Source organism: Poromitra crassiceps (assembly GCF_964638095.1).
Source record: "Poromitra crassiceps genome assembly, chromosome: 14".
In the NCBI taxonomy this organism is placed as follows: domain Eukaryota; kingdom Metazoa; phylum Chordata; class Actinopteri; order Beryciformes; family Melamphaidae; genus Poromitra; species Poromitra crassiceps.
In genome coordinates, this window is record NC_139633.1 from 10,197,121 (window position 1) to 10,209,620 (window position 12,500).

General features: G+C 44.7%; 1 protein-coding gene across 1 annotated transcript in view; it reads left to right on the forward strand.

Moving 5' to 3' along the window:
* Positions 1-4,838: 4,838 nt before the first annotated feature.
* Positions 4,839-12,500, forward strand: part of LOC310788820 (EMILIN-1-A-like) — a 34,520-nt gene continuing 26,858 nt past the window's right edge. The window contains exon 1 of the mRNA XM_083650394.1: positions 4,839-5,306. Coding sequence (XP_083506520.1) covers positions 5,122-5,306 — 185 coding nt within the window. The 5' untranslated portion in view covers positions 4,839-5,121. The remainder of the gene's footprint in view (positions 5,307-12,500) is intronic.

Genomic DNA, 12,500 nt, shown 5'->3' on the forward strand with positions numbered 1-12,500 from the left:
CCTAACCCCTAACCCACGTAGCCGCTTAACCCTAACCCTAACCCCTAACCCCTAACCCCTAACGCACGCAGCCGCTTAACCCTAACCCCTAACCCTTATGTATGCTTATATGTGAAAGCATGAGTATACTTTTATGTTTTTAAGGTGGACCCCAGGAAGAGTAGCTGTTACCTCGGTAACAGCTAATGGGGATCCAAATAAATAAATAACCCCTAACCCACGCAGCCCCTTAACCCTAAACCCTAACCCTAACCCCTAACCCACGCAACCCCTATGTGTGTGTGTGTGTATGTATGTATATTTGTGTGTATACTGTGTATATTTTTTAACCCAGGCTGTGGGACGGAGGTGGTCATCACGCCATAAGGGGCTTGATGGCTTCCTTCCCACCCCGTAAAATAAACCCCTTAAACTCTGCACTAACCATTACCCTTGTCTTATGTCGGGCTGTGTGTGTGTGTGTGTGTGTGTGTGTGGGGGGGGGGGGGGGTAATCTGTGTCTCTGTATATTGTTTTTGTTGTATTATATGGGGGGGAATTGTTGGGGAAAAACATACCATGGCCAAATAAAATTCTATTCTATTCTATCCTATTCTATTAATAATCATTTTTCTGTTGAAGAAAGCTGCTATCATCAGAGCAGCTGGTTAGTGTCAGTGTCACCCCTGTGTGTGTGTGTGTGTGTGTGTGTGTGTGTGTGTGTGTGTGTGTGTGTGTGTGTGTGTGTGTGTGTGTGTGTGTGTGTGTGTGTGTGTGTGTGTGTGTGTGTGTGTGTGCACGCATGTGTGTGTGCACGCGTGCACGTGTGTGTGCATGTCTGTGTGTGTGTGTGTGTGCATGTCCGTGTGTGTGTCTGTGTGTTTGTGTGTGTGTGTGTGTGTGTGTCACAGTCAGAGGTCATCTTGACATATCTATTTTGGGGGGAGACATCCTTCCCTGTTATCATGTTTTCTGTGTGGTGTGGCGCGGTGTGGTGTGGTGCGTGTGTGTGTGTGTGTGTGTGTGTGTGTGTGTGTGTGTGTGTGTGTGTGTGTGTGTGTGTGTGTGTGTGTGTGTATTTGGATTCTGATCCTCCCACGCGCTACGTCCTGCCGGTGCCGTCAAGTTAAAAGGAGCGGCTGGTGACTGCACATGTATCGGAGGAAGCATGTTCTCTACAACTGGGGGGGTGGAGGGGTGGATTCATTAGGACTATGAGACAAACAGCTGCTGCTAGCTGCTCGTTAGCCACTTGTTAACAGCTCCACTACAGCAGTTAAGGGGGAAGCTGCCTTGCTCACGGGCACCACAGTAAAGAGGGGAAGTTGAACTGTAAATATTACATAGGAGGAAGTTGTCTTAGTGTAGGTATGCAGCATAGCTCATATCAATATCATATATATCATATATATATCATATCAATATCATCATCATCATCATCTTCAACCACTTATCCGGTCGTGGAGGGAGCACTTCCAACAGGGAACCCCAAACTTTCCTTTCCTTGGCCACATTAGCCCACTCTGACTGGGCCACATTAGCCCACTCTGACTGGCCACATTAGCCCACTCTGACTGGCCACATTAGCCCACTCTGACTGGTCACATTAGCCCACTCTGACTGGTCACATTAGCCCACTCTGACTGGCCACATTAGCCCACTCTGACTGGCCACATTAGCCCACTCTGACTGGGCCACATTAGCCCACTCTGACTGGCCACATTAGCCCACTCTGACTGGCCACATTAGCCCACTCTGACTGGCCACATTAGCCCACTCTGACTGGGCCACATTAGCCCACTCTGACTGGGCCACATTAGCCCACTCTGACTGGGCCACATTAGCCCACTCTGACTGGTCACATTAGCCCACTCTGACTGGGCCACATTAGCCCACTCTGACTGGGCCACATTAGCCCACTCTGACTGGGCCACATTAGCCCACTCTGACTGGGCCACATTAGCCCACTCTGACTGGTCACATTAGCCCACTCTGACTGGGCCACATTAGCCCACTCTGACTGGGCCACATTAGCCCACTCTGACTGGCCACATTAGCCCACTCTGACTGGTCACATTAGCCCACTCTGACTGGCCACATTAGCCCACTCTGACTGGGCCACATTAGCCCACTCTGACTGGCCACATTAGCCCACTCTGACTGGTCACATTAGCCCACTCTGACTGGCCACATTAGCCCACTCTGACTGGGCCACATTAGCCCACTCTGACTGGCCACATTAGCCCACTCTGACTGGTCACATTAGCCCACTCTGACTGGCCACATTAGCCCTGCTAATTTCAGATAAAAAGAATGGTTCTGATATTCCGCTTAAACAATTAATTGGATTGAATGGTATGTTGCTCCTTTGATGTAGGCAAATTTGACAAAGTTTCAAATGAATTCTTGAATTATTTTGTTAAGTAAATATGCTTGTTAAGTAAATAAAAAGCATTTACTGTTTTGCATGGATATGAATACAGGTGTGCCTTGAGATTTTGCCTGGGCCACAAAAAGTTTGAAAACTGATATAGGGGACGGGATATGGGGCGGATCCACGTGCGTAATCACTGTGGCAGCTGATAACGGGGGAATTGCCTGTAGGTGTGCATGTAGTCACTGATAGGTTAGTGCAGGGGTGCCCAAATGTTTTCCCATGAAGGGCCAAAACTCAATCTGGGTGGAGGGCCGAGGGCCAAAAATAAACGTTGTGGAATTACATTAAAATGTATTGTGTTTTATAGAAAATTAACATTCTAAATCTAAAATAACATTTCAATATAATAATCTACTTTTTATCTGTTTGGTAATTGTAATAATTTGCAATAGGTTATATATATTAAAAAAAACATCTGCATTTGTGGGGAGCTTAAACATTTAATCAGTAAACACCCAGTTAAAAACAGTTGTATTTTCCACCTTTGTAATCAAGAGACAGATTTGACTTAATTCACAACTTGAAAAATCCTCAAGGTACTTTGAACATCAGCTTTATTGTCCATCTTTTGTAAACAATTTGCCATGACAATTTGCAGGGATGCAATCTCAGGAGTGAACACAGTATCCGCAGCCACATTCAGACACTGTTCCACAGTCACCACATGAAAAAGCGTGTCCACCCTTTGCAATCAGTGCAGATATCTGATAACTTGCCCGAGTTGCATTCTGGATAAAAAAAAATCGGGGGGGGGGGGGGCGGGGATTACAAAAAAAAAAAAAATAATAATAATTATTGCAAAAAAAAAAAAAAAAAAAAAAAAAAAAAAATCTTCAAAATCCGTGGCGGGCCAAAACAAACAGAGCACGGGCTTGGCCCGCGGGCCCCAAATTGGGCACCACTGGGTTAGTGATTCTTTTAGTAGAAACCCTTATTAAGGATCCTATGCAAAGTTTCATAAATGAGACCCCACGTTTCAGCTCTGAAGTCCAACCCCTCCCATCTGAGAGAGCTGGACCTGAGTAACAACGAAGACACTGAGGATTCAGGAGTGAAGCTGCTTTTTGCTGGACTGGAGAGTCCACAGGCCAGACCATAGGGCCAGACTGGAGACTCGCTGCCAGTTTATGCCAGAAATTTTCATTTCAGCCTCCAATGAGATCATAATACGAATAACCTTTATTTTAAACTAATAACCTTTATTTATATAATACTAATAACCTTTATTAATAGTAATAAGCATTATTTATATAATACTAATAACCTTTATTTATATAATAGTAATAACCTTTATTTCTATAATACTGATCACCTTTATTTATATAGCACCTATCCGACACAAGATGCAGCTCAGAGTCCTTACATCAACCGAAGGCAGATGAAAGGCCGGAAAATGATTAAATTCATATAAAAGAAAAGCAAAATACATTAAAGGAATCAAATCAAGTAAATGAGAAAGATAAAAGTACAACACTTAATCTCACTCTTAGATGCACATTGTGACCCATATGTTTTTCTTTAGTTTTCTCACCCGCTCTCCTTAGAGCAGTTTAGAGCTTTATATCATTAAAATATCAGGATGAGTTTTTCCTCGCTGTCTGTTACAGAGAACGTTCTGTTTAAAACAGCACAAATGCTTTCATGCATCAACACTGCAGCCAACTTTACTGCAGCAGTAAAACACACACACACACACACACACACACACACACAAGCGCGCGCGCACACACACACACACACACACACACACACACCACACACACACACACACACACACACACACACACACACACACACACACACACACACACACACACACACACACACACACACACACACACACAGGCACACACACACACCCCAACCTGGAAACAATGGCTGCATGTGTCTGGTTTCTCTGTTGGGAATTGTCTGGCATGAATATGACTGGTAAGAGACTGACCTCAGAACAGCTAGGAGAGAAAACACTGATAAAGGGAGGGGCTAGAGAGAGAGGGGGGGGGAGAGAGAGAGGCAGAGAGAGAGAGAGGGGGAGGAGAGAGGGAGGGGGGGGAGAGAGAGAGAGAGAGGCAGAGAGAGAGAGGGGCTAGAGAGAGCAAGGCAGAGAGAGAGAGGGGGCAAGGAGAGAGAGAGGCAGAGAGAGAGAGAGAGGTGGGGAGGAGAGAGAGAGGGCAGAGAGAGAGAGGGGGGGAGAGAGAGAGAGAAGCAGAGAGAGAGAGGGGGGGAGGAGTAAATCTGGAAGTCTTTCCATCCTCTGGAGAGAAAGCAGCTGCTCATTTACTCCTGAAACTCTTTCGCAACTTTTCTTCTGCTTTTGGTGAAACAGCTTCTCTCTGCTCTGCTGAAACCTGACTCTCAGCTCCGGAGCTCTGCACCGATACAAACCATGGAAAGGATTATCCGTCAGCTCCACGGACACACAGAGGAATAAACCCAGGAATAAACCCAGGAATGTACTTTTCTGATGGAATTGTTGTTTTAGAAGTTGAATAGAATCAAAAGATAAAGTGGAGAGACCGTGTGAAGAGAACGCTTGGTTGATCATGGGTGGGTAGGATGGACTTGGCGGAGGCTGGAGAGGCTTTGTGGAGTGGTTTTCCTCCGATAGTTTATTGATCTTGATCCCCTATCGATCTGCGGTGTGACGTGGTCGATCCGCGGTGTGACATCATCGAGCCGTGGTGTGACATCATCGGTGTGACATCATGGCGCGGGCCGTGCTGATGCTGCTGCCGTGGCTCTGGACCTGGCTGCTGCATGGAGAGGCCAAGAGCAACGGCTACGCTAACTCGCACAGTGCTGGGTACCCTAACGCTAACGCTATCCCAGGCAGATACAGCCTGTATCAGGGCCAGAGCGCGCACGGAGCAAGGGCCGCTAGCAGACACAGGTAACACACACACACGCGCGCATGCACACACACACACACACACACACAAGCACATGCACGCTCAGTGGGTGGTGTTATAAAGTTCACAGAGCAGAGTCACAAAGTGAATAGTCATAGAAGACTAATAATACTAATAATAGAAGACAAATCAAATGGTATGAGACAGTAGAATATCAAAACAAAAGACATAAAAGCACAAATGGAGACAGGCGAGACAAAGGCCAGTCTGAACAGATGAGTCTTTAGCTGCTTTTTCAAAGTGTCAACAGAGAGCACAGATCTTCACTCCAGTGGAAGTCTGTGCCACAGTTTAGGAGCCACAAAGACTCCATCACCTTTAGTTTTGAGCCTAGAGTGAGTGCCAGTGTGAGCAGCAGTCAGAAGACAGTGACCTGTTGGTCATGTAGGGATGGGCTGCTCAGAAGACCTCAGTGACCTGTTGGTCATGTAGGGATGGGCACAGTTGCCTGCCTGACCATGCAGAGCTCTTTAAGTGATTACAATATCCTTAAACTGAATCATAGAATTGATGGGAGCCAATGTGAGGAAGCCAAGCTGGCCGTGATGTGACCTGGTCAGCAGCCTTGCAGCAGTGTTCTGGACATTCTGTTGAAGGTCCAGGATGACTCACTGAGGCTGGTGAAGACACAGTTAGTAGTCCAGGTGAGATTATCTAAAGGCAGACATGAAGACGCATCTCCAGCTCAGCCCATATATTTTCACTCATATATGAACTCTAACATAACACTAACTCCAGCCTGTAACACAACACTAACTCCAGCCTGTAACACAACACTAACTCCAGCCTGTAACAAAACACTAACTCCAGCCTGTAACACAACACTAACTCCAGCCTGTAACACAACACTAACTCCAGCCTGTAACAAAACACTAACTCCAGCCTGTAACACAACACTAACTCCAGCCTGTAACACAACACTAACTCCAGCCTGTAACAAAACACTAACTCCAGCCTGTAACATAACACTAACTCCAGCCTGTAACAAAACACTAACTCCAGCCTGTAACATAACACTAACTCCAGCCTGTAACACACACAACACTAACTCCAGCCTGTAACACAACACTAACTCCAGCCTGTAACATAACACTAACTCCAGCCTGTAACACACACAACACTAACTCCAGCCTGTAACACAACACTAACTCCAGCCTGTAACACAACACTAACTCCAGCCTGTAACACAACACTAACTCCAGCCTGTAACACAACACTAACTCCAGCCTGTAACATAACACTAACTCCAGCCTGTAACACAACACTAACTCCAGCCTGTAACATAACACTAACTCCAGCCTGTAACAAAACACTAACTCCAGCCAGTAACAAAACACTAACTCCAGCCTGTAACAAAACACTAACTCCAGCCTGTAACAAAACACTAACTCCAGCCAGTAACAAAACACTAACTCCAGCCTGTAACATAACACCAACTCCAGCCTGTGACACAACAGAGACAATTGTTGGGAAATTGTTCCAATTGCCACATGGCCTGGCAGTATAATCACCAGTGCATGTGAGAAATGTTTCAATTGTTGGGGCTAAAATCAAGAGCCTGCTCTTCTACTTCCTCTGTTTGTAAAGTGCCTTGAGAGAACTCCTGTTATGATTTGATGCTATATAAGAAATTGATTGATTGATTCTGAAGATGTTTCTACGATTGAAAAAACGACAGGGGTCAATGACTGAGAGGCTGCTTCATTTTGCAAACAACAGGGGTCAATGACTGAGAGGCTGCTTCCTTTGGCAAAGTAGCCTACTGACATGAGAAACACACACAGGTACAGTAATGACTTTGCACGGATGCCGAGGTTAAGATGAGTTTCTCCTCTCCACAATGACTGATCACACTCACTCTGAGACGTAGGCTGCTAGTAGATTTCGGGGGGTTGGTTTCACACTCCACACTTTTTTTGAGGGTTGTGATTGGCTTCTTGGATGATTGTGGGTGTTAATGGTGAGAAACATGAATGAACTCCTGATCAGTTGGTGGTGATGTAGTTCAAACAGGCTGGTCGCTACTATATATATATATATATATATATATATATATATATATATATATATATATATATATATATATATATATATATTATATATACATAGTGTATATATATATATGACCTGCTTTTATAAGAAATAGTTTGTGTGTGTGTGAAGTCTGTTCATTACTAAATTAATGCCATTACTTGATAAAGGCTCACCGCCCTTTGTGAGACTGAGAGCTCTCTGGAGGTAGAGCATCTGTCTGCATTAAGAGACTGTCTATGTTCACTTACTGTTCACGGGACTGTTCACTTACTGTTCACGGGACTGTTCACTTACTGTTCACGGGACTGTTCACCCAAATATCAAATCTATTTCCCTCTTAGCTGTCGTGTTATTTATCCATCGAGATCTTTTTGGTGTGAGTTGGCTCACACCAAAACGGCTCGGCTTGTGGTGCTCAAAACACCACATAGAGACACTGCCCCCTCCAATCCTGGCATTCTCCTATGTCGCGTGCATGGTTGCGTGTTGCACAAAAATATCGTGTATACGGAAGATGAACACTCCAACTTACTTCATTGACAGCACCATCCACATTTTTCTTCTCGCCAATTCTCAATGGCTTCCTTGTTTTCCTCTGGAGTACAAAAAAACGTTAACTGGCGATTTTTTACATTTGTTGTGTGCGCAGCCCACCACACAACAGCTTTTAGCTATGTGTAATTCAAGGAAAATGACGCTGGTGTGTGGAAGTGAACTGAGCTTTTCCCCCGTGATGGGCGTGGCCTATTTCATGCAGTGTCTCTATAATATACATTTGAAAAACTCAACCGCAATGTCTCTTTCCAGAAATCATGACCTGCTTATTCAAGATAATCCAGAGAACTTTTATTTTTTCTATCTTTGTTTATGTTTGTCTTTCTGATTCTGATTCTGATTCTGATTTATTGGATTTTCAGAGCATGCGATTCTCAATTACAATGGCTTATAAGTAACCTGGTTCCATATGAAATAGAGAATTGTACGACACATCGAATACAAAACTTGAAAGTCATCTTTTTCTCCCTTTTCTCCCCCAAAACAAAGAACACCCTACGCACGTGGTTTCCCAATGCCCCCTCCCTACCTCTAACTTTCACCTGTTCAACACTGTGAAGAAGTCACACTGCCTCCTATTGCCTAGAGATTGTCGAATAGACAATACAATACAATAATACAGCAATACAATACAAACAGATAGAAACAAGACAATTAGCACAGTTTACAGACAGTACATGAGATTAGATATGCCCTGATAAGATATGCCCTGATGTTGGCCGAAAGATGTGGCATTTTAATGTTCTGATAATGATAATGAGCCAATAAGGCTTTTTAACAAACTATATATCCAACCATTACCGCCACCACTGTGGCAGTACTTTTGCAGCCATAGTGCCCTTAGAAACAGGTAACATGTGTATAAGCCAGTGGAGAGGTTCATTGTGAAATCAGATCTCCACCGTGGAAAAAGTGCGCTGGCCTGTTGGAAGCCGTGTGTTGGCTCTACTGCTCTCTGATGAATACATACATTTAAACCTAATCATGAAAGGACTATTTTTATTGGCAAATCCTGAGCGCTGGATTTCAGAGAAGTTAAAATAGACCCAGAGGTTTCCAGATTGAGCAGGTGTGAAACAGCAGCAACTATTTTTAATTGGCTATTTATTAAAGTTTTGGTCCGAGTGAAATGTGCCATGGTCTCTCCTGATTCTAAATATAGCGGAGTTGCTTGGTTTGAACACATAAAACGATTGTTATAAGCATTTACAAGATGTCTATAGAGAAATAAATGGAGGATGAAATCCCTTGGTTTGTATGCCTAACCCGGAAGTGGGTGTGACTTTTGCTCTCTATGCGTCTGTCTGTTTGATTTCTATCTCATCACTTTGATGTATATCTCTGTGTGCTGGTGGTCGGGGGAGTTTCAATAGCAAAGCTCTTGGCACCTTCAGAGAGCCACACACAGCAACACAATAGGGTTATCAGATCCACACACAGACACGCGCACACACACACACACACACACACACACAGACACGCGCACACACACACACACACAGACACACACAGACACGCGCACACACACACACACACAGACACACAGGCACGCGCACACACACACAGAGACACGCACGCACGCACACACACACACACACACACACACACAGAGACATGCACGCGCACACACACACACAGACACGCACGCACGCACACACACACCACAGGGAGGAGCTCTTTGTGAGTTTTACATTGTGCTTTTTAGTGTGTTGTATTGTGTGGTTTTAGTGTGTGTTGTATTGAATGGTTTTAGTGGATTGTTATTGTTATCGCCTGTCGCGGCAGTACGTGTTTTTCTTTGGCTGCTGCTAGTTCACTGATTCTGTGGATTCTCAGCGTTTATTGGACATCTTGTTGGACTCTTACTGCTGCAAACAAACAGCAATTACCGCACCCACTTAGACAGTACCCCCCCCCCCACCCCCCGATCAACAAGGCCCGAGACCCCCTGATCAACATTTACACAGTAACTCAGGTATGAGAGTAATGAGAGAAATATATCATTGAGTCCATATAAAATGGTAGACCGTTCCTAATCTTTTTGCCACTCATCATTTGTATATGTTTCTCAAATTCTAGATGGGAGTCTAACATCAGGCTAAGATATTTAAGCTCAGATACTGGTCAATAGCGATCACTGATTTTTAGATCTAACTTATTTGCTTCATTCACTTGATCTGGTGAGGACCGTCTCCTAGACGAGAAACAAATTGACAGTTTTCTTAATGTTCAGTCTTAGTCGAGAACGTTTGAGCCATACTGCGACTGATTGTAGGTGTTCTGTCAGTTGTGTAGAAATTGAGGTAGTGGTCCGGTGGGACACATATATGACAGTATCATCTGCATACATCTGGAGACCTCAGGGTTTCCGCTATAGGCATTTAGTAGCGCCACCCTGCACTGCTAAATCCTGGCTGCCGCTCAGCTGCTTCAAAATAAGATGAAATGTCATGAAAAAATTTGAAAAGAGTTACAGTCCTAGCCAGTAGCGGCCAGCCACTAGAGGGCGCCAGGGCGCCGCCCCACCTACTTTATCCACATGAAGAAGAGGGAAATAAAACGTTATAGGCTATATATATATATATTTTTTTTTTATGAGCGAGGTGAATATTAGATAGTGAGTATATAATCTGCAATAAATATGTAGATTCATAATTATCTACATGTGTACTGTTTTTGGGTCAATATTTCTTGCACCGAATTGCCGGACGCCGTCCGGGGACTTCCGGTTTACTTCCGGTTTCCACCAGTGCAGATCATTAGAGTATCAGGATCTGTGTAGTTGCACATGCGCTGTTCACTCTAAAAAACAAAGGGATTTGGGAGGGCTCTGGGTGCACGTATCTAGCGACCAGGTGGAGGTGGGGTCAGGTAGAGTGAGTGTTGTGACGTAGGCTAGGCTACGTAGATGGGTAGCGACCATAGGGTAGCGACGCAGTATATATAAACACTAGTAGCAGTCCCACGCCGACGGCTTTGCAGCACGCGCGCGAAGCAAAGAAGTTTGTTTTCAACTGCCATAAAACACAAAAGACGTTTTGCAAGAATGGAGAAAGAAAATTCTGTGAAGTCACTCAAAACGACGCCGTTTGAGAGACGGACTTTACAGGAGAAGCATCGAGTGAAAGAGCTTGGACCAGATCACCCTGAGCTCGCCATTAAACAACAGGCTACAGACAGAGGAAGAAAATACACTCGGGTCTTTTTCAGACGTTTCTAGTAGCTAGTAACGTCCGTTACTACTTGCTTGATTTAGGGCTGGAGTGGACGATAATTCAATAGCCTATTATTGTTGTCTTTCAGTGGAATCATCGTGATGATATGAAGTTATTTTAATAGTGAAATTTCTGCTGTCTAAATTGATGATGACAAGCAAATGTTACTTAAAAACTGATCAAATGAGGTATGGCAGGAATATTATTTGAAAATATAAGGTTTGTTTGACATCACCATTCAGTTCAATGAGATGAACACTGATTTTGCATACATTAAACATAGATATTGATATTGAGAAGAATCCTTATGATTATCATATTGATTTCAACCCCATCGTCCACGCCTATATATAGCCCTCCCTGGACAACAATGCACCAGCCGCTACTGGTCCTAGCACAGAGGCTAAGCACACCTAGCACAGAGGCTTAGCACACCTATCACAGAGGCTAAGCACACCTAGCACAGAGGCTAAGCACACCTAGCACAGAGGCTAAGCACACCTAGCACAGAGGCTTAGCACACCTAGCACAGAGGCTTAGCACACCTAGCACAGAGGCTAAGCACACCTAGCACAGAGGCTAAGCACACCGTGGGGTCGATTATCAAAGTCAGTCAAGTGAAATGTTACCACCAGTTTGGAGGCAGGTATCAATGTGGAGTACGTTGGCTGTTGGACAGACTCAGGACATAGAGACAGTCTGTGTCTCGTCATAGATGCTGGGGTAGCTGGCTGGGGGCGTGGTCAGGGTGGGCTAAACCCCCCGTTCTCCCCATTCAGCATAATTAGCATTTAGCTGCTAGCTCAGCCCAGGCAGACACGATCAGGGATTCAACCACCAGCCGTATACAATTTATTGGGCGTTCCCATACAGACCGACTGTACCTATAGGATTGCGGTCCCAACACAGAGGCTAACCCATCGGGGTCAGGGTGTGTGTGTGTGTGTGTGTGTGTGTGTGTGTGTCTATGTGTGTGTGTGTGTGTGTGTGTGTGTGTGTAGGGAAGCTTCTTTGTGTGATTTCCACTGCAGCCAAAATGGTTAATGTGATTTGTGTGTGGAATGTGTGTGTGTGTGTGTGTGTGTGTGTGTGTGTGTGTGTGTGTGTGTGTGTGTGTGTGTGTGTGTGTGTGTGTGTGTGTGTGTGTGTGTGTGTGTGTGTGTGTGTGTGTGTGTGTGTGTGTGTTTGTCAGTGTCTATGGAGACCAGCAAGCTTGTCATTCTTCTTCTCTTTAGCCTGAAAAGGAGACAATATGCTGCTGGTATCTCCTGTTTGTGTCTCCATTGACACAATAATGTCATTCTGTTTGACGATGATGTCACTCTGCTGGCCATGATGTTGATTGGTTTTTAATTGGGCATTGGTTATTGA